The sequence below is a fragment of the Ostrea edulis genome, chromosome 3 (genome assembly GCF_947568905.1).
Source record: "Ostrea edulis chromosome 3, xbOstEdul1.1, whole genome shotgun sequence".
NCBI lineage: Eukaryota > Metazoa > Mollusca > Bivalvia > Ostreida > Ostreidae > Ostrea > Ostrea edulis.
In genome coordinates, this window is record NC_079166.1 from 10,215,937 (window position 1) to 10,232,892 (window position 16,956).

General features: G+C 35.4%; 1 protein-coding gene across 1 annotated transcript; it reads right to left on the reverse strand.

Annotated features, from left to right (window-relative positions):
- Positions 1-2,698: 2,698 nt before the first annotated feature.
- LOC125676127 (T-box transcription factor T-like) lies at positions 2,699-14,566 on the reverse strand. The gene is made up of 7 exons (XM_048914033.2): positions 14,188-14,566; positions 11,284-11,548; positions 9,540-9,680; positions 7,815-7,876; positions 7,446-7,507; positions 5,207-5,377; positions 2,699-3,363 (listed from the first exon to the last, which is right to left on the reverse strand). The coding sequence occupies exons 1-7, from the start codon at positions 14,454-14,456 to the stop codon at positions 2,981-2,983; spliced, it is 1,353 nt and encodes a 450-aa protein (XP_048769990.1). The 5' UTR covers positions 14,457-14,566; the 3' UTR covers positions 2,699-2,980.
- Positions 14,567-16,956: the final 2,390 nt, after the last annotated feature.

Sequence of the window (16,956 nt, forward strand, 5' to 3'; positions counted from 1 at the left end):
ACTGGGTACCAGGACAAGGCGGACTATAGAAAACGTGTACTTCAAAAACGTATGAGTACTTTTGCTGAAACTTGGCATGGATGTCACCTGCAAATGCCGAAGGTCATCCCTTTGCAATTTAAGGGATTTCTATTTCAAGGTTGTCTTGTCCTGGCTGCAAATATCATTCAAGTGGCAAGCAGAACACAGATGATCAAGAGGTCCAATCTGCTAGCTCCTATGTCATTATTTGTTCTTGTTTGGGCGGGGGCGTTTTGGTAGGTTTTTTTCTAGCTAGAGTACATACTTGATTTGATGGTAAGGAACATTGGAAGTGCAATGTTAAGATTGTACCCAGGAACGAAGATCGAAATTTTGATATGAATCTATTTGTAAAATGATAGAGTATCAAATGTATAGAGAGAAACTAAAAAGAAACATGATAACGACCACACTACCGTTACCATGTGGACTATTGACCACACTACCGTTACCACGTGGACTGTTGACCACTCTACCATTACCACTTGGACTGTAGACCACTCTACCATTACCACGTGGACTGTAGACCACTCTACCATTACCACGTGGACTGTAGACCACTCTACCATTACCACGTGGACTGTAGACCACTCTACCATTACCATGTGGACTGTAGACCACTCTACCATTACCACGTGGACTGTAGACCACTCTACCATTACCACGTGGACTGTAGACCACTCTACCATTACCACGTGGACTATTGACCACTCTACCATTACCACTTGGACTGTAGACCACTCTACCATTACCACGTGGACTATTGACCACTCTACCATTACCACGTGGACTATTGACCACTCTACCATTACCACGTGGACTGTAGACCACTCTACCATTACCACGTGGACTGTAGACCACTCTACCATTACCACGTGGACTGTAGACACTCTACCATTACTACGTGGACTGTAGACCACTCTACCATTACCACTTGGACTGTAGACCACTCTACCATTACCACGTGGACTATTGACCACACTACTATTACCACGTGAACTATAGACCACTCTACCATTACCACGTGGACTGTAGACCACTCTACCATTACCACGTGGACTGTAGACCACTCTACCATTACCACGTGGACTGTAGACCACTCTACCATTACCACGTGGACTGTTGACCACTCTACCATTACCATGTGGACTATAGACCACACTACCATTACCACTTGGACTGTAGACCACTCTACCATTACCACGTGGACTATTGACCACACTACTATTACCACGTGAACTATAGACCACTCTACCATTACCACGTGGACTGTAGACCACTCTACCATTACCACGTGGACTGTAGACCACTCTACCATTACCACGTGGACTGTAGACCACTCTACCATTACCACGTGGACTGTAGACCACTCTACCATTACCATGTGGACTATAGACCACACTACCATTACCACGTGGACTATTGACCACTCTACCATTACCACGTGGACTATAGACCACTCTACCGTTTCCACGTGGACTATAGACCACTCTACCGTTACCACGTGGACTATTGAAAACTTTTTAACCCTACCATCAACATCTGGAGTATTGACTACTTTACCGTTACATTAGTGACCATAGGCCACTTTACCACTATCATTAACACATGGACTATTGACCACTCTATCATACCATTAACACATAGACTATTGACCACTCTATCATACCATTAACACATAGACTATTGACCACTCTACTATACCATTAATATACTATTCTACCATTACCACGTGGAATATTAACCACTTCACCAATATCATTAACACGTGGAATATTGACCACTTCACCAATATCATTAACACATGGACTTTTGACAGGTCTACCATTAACGCGTGGACTATTGATTATTCTACCATTACCATTATTCTACCATTAACGCGTGGACTGTTGATTATTCTACCATTAACGCGTGGACTGTTGATTATTCTACCATTAACACGTGGACTATTGATTATTCTACCATTACTATTAACACTATTCTACCATTACCACGTAGACTATTGACCACTCTGCCACTCCCATTTATTCTTTTCATCCCTGGTAACGTATTTGACAAAGATTACCCTTTCTTCTATAGCTGTATTGCCTCTCATGCTTGTGTTTATAAAGTAGAATTGAAGCTGTCTCGCTAAACGTTTTTCACATGCTTAGCACCCGTATTATCTTATTGTGCCTTCATTAATCAAAGCAAACTTTTTTACAAAATCAAACGGCATTTGAAAAGACTTGATAAGTCGGGCTCGGGGTTAGAAGACAAACAGTCCCGTTCTTGTCACCTATTCAGACATTATCAGCAGAAATGACATGCAATAACGAAAGTAATTGAAACTTTTTTTCTCAGGCCCAACGACATCAAACCAGACTTCAGTGGATATTAATAACCAAAATACATTCATAGTTTATATAAATGTGCGCTTGAATAACGATCCGTCTTATGCGTTTTACACCATAGACAGTTAACATTTTCTCTCGCCATTTAATGATTGTTTGGTTTTCACACCTGTGCAAACGTATTTTGTCATGTTTAAGATACATTTTACTTTCCTTTATAACGTTTTAATCAATCTAACAATGGACCGTGTTCGCTTAGATAGCGGTAGAGGCTGTAAATCAATGTAAAATGTTTGATATCGCCGCACAGAGTGCACAAGTAAATGAAAAAAAGTAACAAGAGGTATTGACAAAAATAATTTATTTTCAAGAGTATAAACAAGTAAAACAAATTTATTACCAGAAAGAACAATGCTGAATGTTCTCTTTCACACCTCCAGATTACGCTGTTTAAGGTCGCGTTTGACCTTCGACTCAACCGCCATTCCCCCATTCCTTGCATCCAAGTATTCGATGTGTCTTTCTCGATGAAGTGAAGATGAGTAAAACAATGAACTTTTGATTGTAGTAGCACACTTATACGTACAAAGGGTATCACAGAGTAAACTAAGTGGCAAGATCAGCTCTCATATCGGGGGAGGGGTCAGTGGACTCCACGCTGACGTTCGAAGTACATCCCGGTTTGGTGGGAAGGATGAAATGTCACATGATTCGAATTTTGAGGAATCGAACGAAGACGAGACCGCTGGGTTAGAAACTGTCACGTTGGGCACACATGAGATTGACGTGTTCGATGAGTTAAACGAATAGGGATTGGGAGAACGCAGATATGGCATTGCACAGTTCTGATTTGTTGGGATATTTCCCATAGGGTTTCCCATCCACATGCTATACTGGGATTGAGGAGTGGGTGTGTTCGATTGGAGGACGCTGGGATTCGTGGGCGTCATCCAGTTGTCTGGAATGTTCAGCATGGGGATGTTTGAAGTGACATCACGAGGAAAACCACCTGTCAAAGAAAACAAAAATACAACTCAGTACAGATTTTTAAAATGTTGCTTTCGAATATCATGATCTCAGGAAATTAAATTTGATATATTTATTCTGCCTTACGAGCTTATTCTTTTGAAACTATCTAGTAAATTTTTATTAAGAATGCCAAAAATATTTTATATAAATTTGTGAACTATTCTTTTTAATTATACATCTGTAGCCGGAACACACACACATATATAATGAATTCTCCCTGCATTCACACTTATTCTTGCATTCTGATCTCAAGCTGAATCTTCCTATCTAGGAAATAACGTGATGAAATTGAAATCGCCAACAACCTATTTATATAATTTGTACTTGTATATGTTACTAATTCGAGTATTTATGATTGTTTTACATCGTGAAAAATCCTATGAAAAGAAATATTTTGATTCAGATTTCCCCGTGTATCCTCTAGAGACGAGGGACGGGGATTGTGTGTGGGCACACATAAAAAGTGGCGCTGCCTGTCGTTACGTCAGAAGTTAGATTTGACACATTTTCTATGTGTCCTATCAAGTCAGTATTTCCATTTTGTGATCAAATTATTCAATTTGTAAATAAAGGATACGCGTTACCGTGGGCCCTAGGGACCACCGTTACAAACCGGGATAATTGAATCGTTGACGGGGGGAGGTCTCATAAAGTCATTACAGCCGTGTTAAAGATAGATAATAGCAAGGGGTTGGTCTTACCAACCGTAAAATTATTGGCAAATAGACCTAACAAAGTGGAAAGTCGTAATATGTTAAGGAGCAATAGAATTCGTTTTATCAAAACGAATAAAAATGAAATCACACTCTTTGTTCTCAATAATTGACAAGCAAAACTTGGTTTTATGTGTTATATCAAAGGAACCGGGCTTTCGTGTAGGATCGTGTGTATACGGCGATTTTATGGTTAACTAAGACGGTAAAACCCTGTAAAAATTTGTCCATGAAATGGACGCCAAAACAAAAGAACGGCGTTGTCATGGTAGACCCATGTCCTCGGACTAAAACATTTGTGGTCGTAAATTTCCTGTTAATACGAGATTTAGTCCTAGTCTTTATTGAGCATCGACTTAATTCAATTTCCACACTTTCTAGATTCTTTTACTCAGGAATCGTAAAGTTTTCTCTTTAATGGCCCTCTAATTTCCCGGGTTTTGCCGCACACTCCCTCCTTAATTCGGAGATTGAACACAGTTATAGCAATGTCGGACCAGAGACATGTGTTATATAGAGAGACTCATGATATATCTGTCTATACGGTCAGACTTGTTGTATGCAGAAATCTGAGCGACATCTAACTTTCTAGAATTAATCAACATATGTTATCAAGTAATAAAAAAAATTATCTACACTAAAACAGTTATACTAAAAACATACTTGGGAGCGGTCGTTAATTCACTTCCTGGGGGTATTAAGGAATTAAATATTTATTTCAAAGCATTTTGTTTTTACGATCCAAGAATATAGCATTCCAAGATCGATTTGAAATTTTGATAAAAAGTAATTTTGAATGTTTAAAGGGTATCATTTGAGAGCAGATCGAAATTGTATGAAAATAATTCATTAAATGGTTTCTAAATGTTTTATGGCCTGATAAGTGCAAGACAAGATTGTCAAACATTGTCTGTTAATATGACCTCTAAGAGTTTAAAGGTTTCCAAAGAAAGAATTTCAATCGTGAGAAACAAAACTACCAATTCATTTCTCTCGTACATACTTAGAAATCTTGAATTTCATTTTAAATAAAGAAATACTTATCAAATCATACAACTTGATGAATAAATGCATTAGTCAGTACAGTTTAATGAATAGAGTCTTCCTTACCGTGAGGGGGAGATCTTCTTTGGTAGGGGTGAGAGTAGGGCGTGGCCCGGGCGTTTCTCAGACTCAGTCTGTCGCAGTGAGGAGACGACAGATTGAGTGCATTAGGAAACTGATGAGCTGGCGGGGGGACTAGGGCATGACTCCCGGGGGGAATGTACCAAGTACCGGCTACTACAAAAGTAATGTTCAGAATGTACTACAAAAATAATGTTCAGAACGTCCAAGAATAAAATGTTTAGAAATCAATGAATTGTTATTATACAAAATTGTAGTGAAGGTTAAATTCAATTTTTTTTCGACAAAACTTTTCACTGATTATTAATATGAAGAAAACTAGGGCCTTTGAATGAAAGTCTCTATACGGAATGATAGTGTCTATCGTATATTAAAAGTTTTATTTGAATTGAAGGGAAGAGCATTGTATCGCCGAAATATTTTCAGGATAAATTGTACGTTGGAAAGTCTTTGGCTTTCTTTAATGACCTGCACACCATTATTTGAAATGTGGCTTTCTAATAAAATATGATATGGATGAAATGAAGAGCGTTGTAAATTGCTAATCTTAATCTTCAACAAATAAAGGTTATCTTCGACGGCTGCTTTTCAAAAAGAATAGGATTAGTGCAAATACGTATTCAAATGCAGAATGTGGACGGGCGATAAATTTTGCAAGGGCAGGCCTCTTCAAATTATCACTCCCTAGTGTCTGGTCCTCTTGAATTCGTTGTATTTGTTGAATTTGCCAGCAATACTTCCAATATTTGTATACATTCTTAATCCAAAATGCAATTTTCCGTGCCTTGCGATACATAGGTTATGTCCTTTGATCTTGTGATATTAACATCTCGCACTTGACGAGATCTTGGTGTTAAAGGTTATTGTTAAAATAGAGTCCAAGTGCGAGGTAGAGAGACGTTACATCATAAATTCATTAAAACGAGTTAGAAAATATGGATTGACTGTTTAACTGGTCTCTACTATTTAGTATGATATCTCTACGTGTTTGCTTTCTTTTTAAATTCATTGATAAAAAGTTGTCAATTTTATCTCAAGTTTTTCTCAATTACGTGACAAAGTGGTTGGTTGAGAGATGAAGCCGGGTCCCTATCGGTTCCTAACTTCACACCAACCCTGCCATGGTGTCAATGTGCTTTATGCGTCTCCGATAACAGGGTGCTGGTCACAAATTATCTACACCCCGCTGTATAAGATTTTTGGACTACAAACCGCCAAATGCTACTGTCTCTAAAAAGATTTACTGATATAGACTTACAGGAACAATATCCCATGCGATAGGAAACATTGCTGTCGCTTTTTACACACCTGGCAATGCACGAGAGCCTTGAGGACCAGTCCCATTCAAAATCTGACTTTTACAAATTAATTGTAAAACGAGATTATACGGACAGCGTCAAAACAAGACTGTTATGTTTTTGAGCCTATTCGAAAAAGATAAATATGACACTGTTTCGTTACTCTATTTTCTTAAAATTAAAAAAATGCGCCACAATTTTTTTTATTGAGAGACTTAAACGATTGCGTTACTCTTTAAATTAAATGAAGATCAGAGCGCGGGTTAATCCACAATACGAATTAGTAATTGACTTCATTTGACACAAGGATTATGTGTCTCTAGCTCAGAGTGGAATGACGGTTATTTTTTTGGTACAATTGTTAGTCAGGAGATGTGATATACATCCCGATCTTATAAACGTCATGTCAAGAAAACCCAGGATAGATGCCACATTTAAATAACAAAGGGTGTTCGACTAGAAAACTCGTCTCTTGACAAATTCGATCAATTATTCAAGAAAGTGTGCACTTTAACAAAAGAGTTCATCACAAACTGTGCACCAAGGACGGGATTCATTCATTTGAATAGTGATTGATTAAAAACTGCCTTGAAGGGCATTCGGCATACCACGACATGTTTTCTTCTCTGATGCAGGCATTCGAGACTTCGGATCCATATCAACGAATGATTTATCTAATAACATATTTCAACCTCTCAATAACTGTCCCGAAACCCTGGCTCACTGAAGACGGTTAACGTTGAAATATTAATGGGGTTTAATACAATTGTAAGAAGCTTATGATCTGTCAATTCGAAACGAACAATTTACCCCAATTTTTTTCTATTCATCGTTTTTTATGGTGTTGATAGTAGAGTATGTGTCTTCCAGTGTATCACTATTACGCCCGAATTTACTTAGTCAAACGCCAAAAACTTTGAACTTACAGTGGGAAAGTGATCTCTGCTGACTATCAAACCCATCATCGGCCAAGTCTCGGCCGTCCGGTCTACAAAATACAAAATTCCTCAAATCTCGAGAGCAGTCACATTTGAATACGAGATGAAAAGAAGTATTTTTTTTATGTTTAAAGAAGCCAGAATTCTTGACATTTAATTGAAACATTATTGAGAGCAAATAGAGACAGTTTTGCACATAAAGTACACATAGGGACAGACTTCTGTAATTGTCTGTTAAGGCTTTGAACCCGATTAATTCAAACAAAGTGCGCCAATGTTGGCGAATCGAGCACTCCGGACCTGTGTAAATCACGGCCCCCGTGCTGGATTCAGACTTTTGGCGTCAAACGCACTCACCTTTCCTTTGCGTCCAGGAAGGCTTTAGCGAATGGGTTGTGCTTGATTTTTAGGGCGGTAATCTGCCAAAAAAAGAGTGTAAGATATTAAAGAGGTGTATACCTGGTACATTTTATGTGGGAGTGTTATTGAAAAGAGCAAAATATTTGTCGTTTTATGATATATAATTTCCAATTTTTTCGGAATTGTTTTAAACCATCAAGTTTAGTTCAATTTTATTCTGATTAAATAATTGAGTGATGTGATGCAGCTAAACTAAACTATTTTAGATTTTTATAATTCGGTATTTTTATGTTTTAAAACATTATTTTACATTACAATATTTAACCTGTATATATGTGGAATTCTTTTGTAGAATTAGTTTATATATAAATATTTAACTTTTGTTTGAAATTTCACCCAAGTAAACCCTGCCCTCAAATCGGCGTCGGGTTACAAAGTGATTAACAAAATAAATAAATTTCAAAGGAATGATTTCTATTTGCATGAATATATTTTACAAACAGGTTAATTTCAGTAGAAACAAGATATTTACAGTTTTGAATTGAACGGTGTCTGTTATAAAGTGAGAGATTGTTTAGAGTATAACGAGAAACAAACAGTTGTAAACATAGACGCATTAGAATGCCTTAACCCCCTTAAGGAAAGTTTCGTCACGTCAGATCCCGGACACCCGATTGTCCCTTTTCTTAGCTAAGATAACACGATCAATGCATTGTTTGGATTTCTCACGATGCTGAAAATTTTTGGCACTGGATTTGGGGTTTTAACAAGTAAGTTCGAAAAATACTTCCGCGGCTGGTTTGTTACAAGTGATATTTACTTGCATTGGGGACATGAAAGAGTCGCACGCCTTAATGTGGCGCATGAAATTTATTTCAGTTTTAAATAAACAAAATAAAGTCACAAAATATTTCATAACATTTAACTAATTTGATAATATGACGACTACATTATAGATTTAAAACTTAATGAGAATATGTAAAGTACGTTTTATTTGGAGTTAGTTTAGCTGAATGTAAAAATGTGTCTGATAGAAATACGACGGCAGTAATGTTCATCTTATGCTTGGTATGAAATATTTTTCATTCCTTGAGAAACAATTATGATTATATCATGTCTTTATAAATATGAAATCGTTTTAAAAAATAAAAATTAATAAACAGCAACTTCCCGACATTGTAGTCTACAATTTCAGATAAACTCCCAGAAGCATATAAGAACGACGTGACGGTGGGGTTTAATTTAATAGCAGAATAGCAAGGATCAAATTAGAGCCGGGTTTGGAAAGCACTCTTGTCGAGAGGAACACGGAATGGCACAGACGTTGAAATTGTATCACTCCGCCACCATAATGGATCGAAAAAAGTACGAAGTTTAAGTATTGTAATATAATAATTTCAATTGGTATCGCGCAGGGTGCAGCCTTTGAATTGATCAGAACAGATGTACACGTAATCATGTCGTAAAGGTGGCCCGTAGCTTTATTATTCGTGTAATAATGATGGGAATGATACCTAAATTGGTGAAAATTAACATCCGTTTATATTTAATGTAAATTTACAAGGACAATTTGATATCTTTTGCTGCACGTGTTTAAAAGATTTCATATAAATAAATTGAACAACGAAAAATCCATTCTTGTTTTGAGCAGGTGTATAACTAAATTAGGGACAGGGGAACTAAATTTCCATTTATGAGCTGTGGAACATCATTCCTACTCACCTCCTCGTTCTGATAGGCTGTGACGGCTATAAACTGAGTCTCCGGGAAGCTGAAACTACTGATGCGCTTTTTTTGGGAATTGGCTCCTACTTTTACCAGGTGCAGGCGTGGCTCATATTTGTGTAAAGAATTGAGCATTATCTGAAATTATTGGAGAATACACTTTAATCAGAAAGGATCATTACAAAACAGTCGTTTATGAATTTCGAAGTACATATATTTCAAAGTATTTGAAATCATATTTCACCAGTACCCTCTGCATCAATGAACTTTGAAGGCTTTTTTTTATTATGTTAAACATTAAAATTTCTTTTCTTTTTATTGTGTTAAACATTAAAATTTCTTTTCGACTTCCCACAATGTATATTTGCCAGTTGTGTACTTTAAAAATCCTTTTTATGACAAACTGTTTTCTCTCATCTGTCAAACTTGATAGCACATCAAAGATATTACAAAATCACTAACGTGGTCATCAATTCAAATGTTATGCAGATTTTTGCTGTGGTCACTTTTATAAGTTGTACTTGAATTTAGTCGGACCCCCTCTACAACTATGATACGAATTTTATGACGTTTCAGCTATTACATTTCTTTGATGAGCAACTCTTGACCGGCATGATCGTTCTTAAATGTGCTCTTTTGTTGACTTTTGATAAAAATCAATAAAAACGGTGCATTTTGAATGAGAATTTAACTGACCTTTGATCCCTGTGTATGAATTAATACGCCAACGATCATGAGCGATAGAGACCCGCCAAGTGGGGAGCTCTGTGCTTATTATTCTACCGTGGTAAAAAAAACGTGAGACACATCGAAAAAAGAAGAAGAAATATGAATTTTAAATGATTTAAATCTTTTCAAATAAACGATAAATGTATGTAAATTGTGTTCTTATGCCGCGTTTGTCATTTAAGATTCTTGGGTAGATTATCATCAGGGACAAGTTGTAATTTCATAAAATATGATTCATGCATTTGGGAAATAATACAAGATTGAAAAAGGGCTTGTGATGTCATTAACGGCGGTTTTAGAGGACTAAGTTGTGCCAGTTAAAAAGATTTCCGATTCTATCTTTTCCTTCTCTACAAAGGGTCCTGTGCTTGAGAGATACAGGCGAATTTAATCCCCTCTTGATTTGCAGTACGTGAATGACATGGGATTATTTTGTCGTTAATTATATGACACAAATTTACATAATTCTCATCAGCAAAAAGAATTAATTTCATATTTCATTTTCTATTTCTACTTTTTCCATTCTTAGTTGTTGGAAGAAAAAATCATTTTACATTTGTCATTTTTCTTGTGTTCATTTATTATTCTCAAATTTCTTATGGTTTTCTGATTATGTGGGTTTTAGCAGTTTCATCTATTGTTAAATATATTCTAATTTTCTTTCAAATAGCTCATAACATCTGACATTTTTATCCTAGAAGAACACAAGATCTAGAATTTCAAAATTCAAATCAAACTCTTAAATATTTATAATGATTCATTGTTCATATGATAATCAAAATTATGCTAAAATGAGAATATTTTTCAGGTACATTGTATATTACATGGAATGTGTTTCATTAACTGTACCCAGTTAAAATGTTGTACCGGATGTGACGCGTGATGTGACTATTTGACACGTTTGTAAAACATCTTACGCTCGAGGGAAAAAAGCATTGGTATCATTCATTGTATGATACAGCATACACTTTTACATGTAGTGTACATTGAAATAAAAAGGAAATTCCCTTACCTGGCCCCCGCCATTGAGTTTGTTGGTCAGTTTGACCTTGCTGAAGGACACGGTCTCCTTCATCCAGTGTGCCCCGAAGTTTGGAGAGTCGGGGTGGATGTAGACACAGTTGGGTGCGGCTGGTTCAGCCTTGCCCCCTGCCACCCAGTCACCATTGACGTATTTCCAGCGGTGAGTGTCTACCTGGACGAAGTCCAGCAACAGCGTGTACATGGCGTTAGGGTCAAGGCCACTTATGCTGACCTTGAAAACCGGAAACATCCTCCTAGAAATATGGATAGATTATTTTAAATGATTGACTTTCAAAGCAATAACCGAGTTTATTTATTTGAAGAGTTTTTTATTATTATTTTTATTTTGGTTTTTGATAATACAGAAATTTAAACCAAGCTTTATCTGTATGACAGAGGTTTATAAACTCGTCCGATGATTTCCAGCTTTTTCAAAAATGTTAATATTTCAACTAACTAGGAGCATGGAATTTCAAAATAGTAAGAAGTATATAATGATATTTAGAAAACGAAAAAAAAAAAAAAGAAAAGAAAGAAGAGCAGATTCGAAAATGTTATATTTTTTGGAGTGGCAGCTAGATTGAGAAAAAAGCTGATTTTATGTCTTACGTTTGATTTGCTATATTTACTACTTTCAATACTATTGTTAGAAATTGACAATAGTAATTAACAGATACCAACATACGCGTTACTCGCTTCGGAGTTCTTTGATTCTGTAATTGATAAATTCATTAATGCATCGTCATTGCTTTGTTATTTTCTTTTCAGTTAGACCAAACAATACGATTACGGGTATATCTAGTCAATGAAAGCCCTTCATTTTTTATTTTTATCCGGTATTGTACTGTGCGATATCACCTATTTATTAGTAACAAAAATCAGGACGAACGATTTCCATTGCTGTTCTTATTGATTATGTTTAACATTGATTTACAATATTAAGTGTATATTACCCTATCGTTGTCTCATGTGTGTAATATATATCTTAAAATGGATTGGTGATAAGTTGTATCTGACCAGTAATGATAATAAGAAATAAACAAAAAAATATACCTGCATAAAATATTAGGTACCATCCTAATATTTTCGTTACGTTTGTGGATGAAAAATTATGGTGATTTGTTGATCAAAAAAAAAATATATGGAAAATTTTCTTTATCTTTCCACAGAAATAAATACCCTTGATAAGAACTTTGTATTCTTTACATAATAATACATAGTCCGTGATAATTTAGTCTATCAAGTTGATTTCTTTGTGAGCTTAGTCCGTGATTGTAAGTCAAAAGTTTGATTACTATAACGCAATATCTTAATTTCCTACAATTTTAATTTAAACAATATTTTATTTAATTCTGAATATGGCTGTGGAGCGAGATAAACCCTAAGTTATAGCCCTCTCCCTTTCCTACAATTTTTATAGCACTACATCCGTAATTTTCATGAGAACAATTTGATACGCGACGAAACTTAAAAATTTCCATGGATTTCCATGGATAAAAACAGCACAATTTCCTGAACTATTCCGATTTAAGAGAATACAGAAATGATTGATTAAGATGGGTTATAATCGTTTTAACTATGTTTACTTCTCTTCTGAAATACCCAATATCAAGAATATAGAAATTTGCGACTGGTATATTAAACATTTTTTTAAAGTGAGATGCATTTCAAAGAAAAAGAAAAAAAAAATCCTGCATGCTCAAACGACAGAGGTTTTATTTTCCTTTCAAATCGATGGAACTAGAATGGTATGTTAGGGTTAAATTAAGTATTATTTAATGCAAACAAGACCAAATGAAGCGAACACAGAAAATATAGATTTCCTCCAGAGTCAACACATTCCCTGTATCAACTCTCAACTATAAACATTCCATTCATTACAAGTGGACAAGACCAATTCCCTAACAATCGTTACAACCTTTGAACTGCAGTTCTAGGAGGAGAGGGGGGGGGGGGGTGAGTTAGAAGAATGTGGGGTGGGTGAGGGGGGGGGGGGGGTGGGATAGGTCATTTTCCCTCAGTGAAATAGTTCTGAGGATAACTCGGCGATATGATCTTTCCAACCTATCTTCTACCGTATTTCAGTTTTTAAATTATATTTATGCTCCTTAGTTTATATGACATGCCAAGTAGCCTTTGCTTGTTACTTGATTAAGGCAGTGAAAACAAGACAGTGATGAGAATTGAAAATATGTCATTTATTTTGAAAATAACGAAGTTGTATAACAGAATAAGTTGGTGGGGGTCAGAACGCCGTATTTCAGTTTTTAAATGATATTTCTATGTCAATTTAGATGATTTTTTTTCATCGAGGTGTATGCTTCGTATGTATAGCGTTTTTGAGACTGCTATATTCTGTGTTCCCCCCCCCCCCCCCTCGATGTATTCAACCAAATACCGCTTGTATTCAGGGGTTTATTCCTTTTGTAGCCATGCTGTATTCACCGTTGTTTTCTGATACATACCGATGTTTGATACATTTTAGAAACTGATAAAATATATATCTGAGGTTTAAATTTCAGACAATGGTATAGAAAGCTGTTTTATAAAAGCGTATTTTTCCTATTCGTTTGTCTAGAGTTTAAACAAACAGTTTAGACCCAACATTAAAGGGAAAAATAACGACCTAGGCGGCCGAAATGATTCAATATTTTTTCCATACCGTCATAATAAAAATGCATTCACCACAAGAGGAATCTATTAGTCATAAAAGTGAAGGTTTTAATTGCCAATTTACAGAATAAATACTCGGATAGGTAGTCGGCTTCTTTGAAGTGACCGATCGGAAATAAAACGAGATGCAAACAGGTGTTATCGATTTCTAAAATACTTATGCATTAGAATGCGCGTGTATAGCCCGAGGAGTAAAAAAAACAAATCAAAATATACTTACCTCCCATTTTTGGTAACGATCATTTCATTGGTAAACTCTTTGAATTTTCCCCATAATTCCTTATCCTCCAAATTGACTTTGAGTTGGCGCTCTGTCGGGTCGCCCTTTTCACTCCCCACCGTCATCTCGCTATCCACTGCATTCAAAAGATGGCTAACATTCAACTGGGTGGACTTCATTTCACGTCTATCTTGTTTTGATCCCGTCGTACCTATTTCAGTTTTTACAGAAAACGGTTGAAAATCGCACTTGGTCGTAGAATCTAACATCGATGAAATATTTGTCAACTTTATCGTATTCGATTTAAACTTTCAATGTGTAAGGAAACGTTTCACTTAAATTTGCCAAGTGATCGTGTGAATGACTTACATATGTTTACAAACTAGCACTCCGGGTACATATTAATCATGTGATCGTTTGATCTCGCCGCTAGAGTAATCAAAATTTAACCAATCAGCGCGCAGAAAAATACAAGGGGCGTGGCCTGCTTTTGTTTGATTGGTCGATCCATGACGTAACTTATCTTAGCAGTTCACTGATATTAACACTATCTTTCCATTTTTCCAATTTCGCCGAATACTTTAAACTCAATAAAGAAACAATTTTACCATAGAAAGGTGGAACATTTTACCTACATGATAAAATAGTTAGATGACTGCAACAAATTACATTGTATGTGAAAAAATCCCACTATTTATTTTGCTACAATTTCTAAATAAACCTCGAAACTTTTAACAAATATAAAAGGAGAAAATTGAATTTACTTTGTATGTAGAAAGTATGTGTAGGGAATCGTTCACAGACACTCTGGATTTCTTTGAATTAATGGTTAAAGAATAAATTATGGACTTTTGTATTTAAAAAAAAAAATGTAAGTAGAATAGTCATTTCGTTCCGTAATAATCAAATTGCGATGTTTACGTATTATGAGTTTGGGAATTTAAAATATATTTTTAATTATAAAACTATACACTGCAAATTTCGTTGAGGTTGAAATGAATTATGCCGGTAGCCACTTTTTTGTAGTTATTTTACTTGCTTCCACCACGTTAGAAAATTTAGTTTCATCCTTCAATCATTTTTATCTATACACAATTAAATATACCTAAGCCAGACCATGCTCTAGAATAACTATCATTTCTCCAAATAAACTCAATCGCAGTCTCTTTCTTTGAACAAAATTGGTGCATTGAATTATCATGTCAAGAATAATATTAGATTGTTTCCATTTTTAAAGAGGAAAAATGGCAAACATAGATAAGAATATGAATCCCTAAACTCTACCAGAAATTATTTTCTACCAAATGAGATCCACTGAGCTCTGAAATGACGAAAGTCCGTTTAACTTTGTAAACACGATGAAACCGAATTTCTTTTAGATATATTTCATCAGTAGTACTCCAGAGATGTCTTTTAATATTAATACGAAATAAAAATATTTAACTGATGATCGTATATTGCATTGTTTATCTATAGAAGACTTACCATGAGTGTATTCTATGTAAATTATTTTTTCAATGACCATTGTGTGTTATTATGTTTTAAGGAGAAGAACAAGTTGTACGTAGACTACTGGCTTCTGGTCCTTCTGTGTATATTAAATACAAGAAAATACGTTCAAATCAATATTTTTACTGTTGATAAAACAATTGTTTATCATAAATCTAATCCGACACTTCTAATTTAGAAAGTTAATCATTTGATCGATATGCATTGTTATCTGGGTGGAAATTAGATTTTCTAACGTGCTGTTGTAATTATTTTCACCACTGATTTTCATTTCGAATAACTAAATTATAAAAATTCTAATTCACGTTACGTATTTCTGTTTGAAAATAAATATTTACATCACATTTCTTTTGAATATTCGCAATGTTACCCAAATGTTATTATTTACAATCCTCACGAGAGTCTTTTAGAGATAATAAAATCGTTTACAGAACAAAGATAAATTTTATTACTAGTGTGGTAAATTATTACGCCAGATTCCCCCTTTTAATTCCATTGTCATTCTATTTAGCAGGTAATAAGAAAACAATTGCGATCGCTCGATCGCATTTTCTCAATCACGCGCACAATAGCTATCTTTTGTAATCTTGTCAAGATGCCACAACGGGAAGACGCGCTCCTCGCCAAAATGTCTTGGTCGGCAAATTGTTGTCAAAACTCTGTAATTCAATTAAATTCAAACTTCGTAACTACTGTTGTCTTTGCAATATAGCGACACGATGAAAATATTCCCTCCCTTTATTTCAACGCAGTCTCACTCACAATTCATTATTTTGACTCAAAACTGCGAAAATTTTATCTCAAAATGTCACCCTCCTTTTCCCACACTGTGAAGAATGTTTATTTACTTACATTTCTTATTATCTTTACCCGTGTAAAATATGCATACTTTAAAAACAAAAACATTAATTGATATTAATTGATATATATATAAACAACTTGAATAATTTTGTCTGGTAAATTGACATAAACAACTTAAGACTAGAGAGCGATACAATTCAACTAAACTTGTGTATCTAAAATGCATAAAATTGTCGATCAATTTCCGATGTAATATTTACCTGCGATAGATTGAGTGACACATTGCAAGGAGGAAATAGACCCCTGCTATTGAACCAAAATTGTTATAAGCAAATTATCGAGAAATTTACGATCCCCGTGTTTGTATATCTTGCCACGGGCATACTCTAAACCTTACATTTGAAGACTCTTCGTCTGTCCGAGGGGAAACAAAGCGGCAGAAAGAGGCACCACAAATCT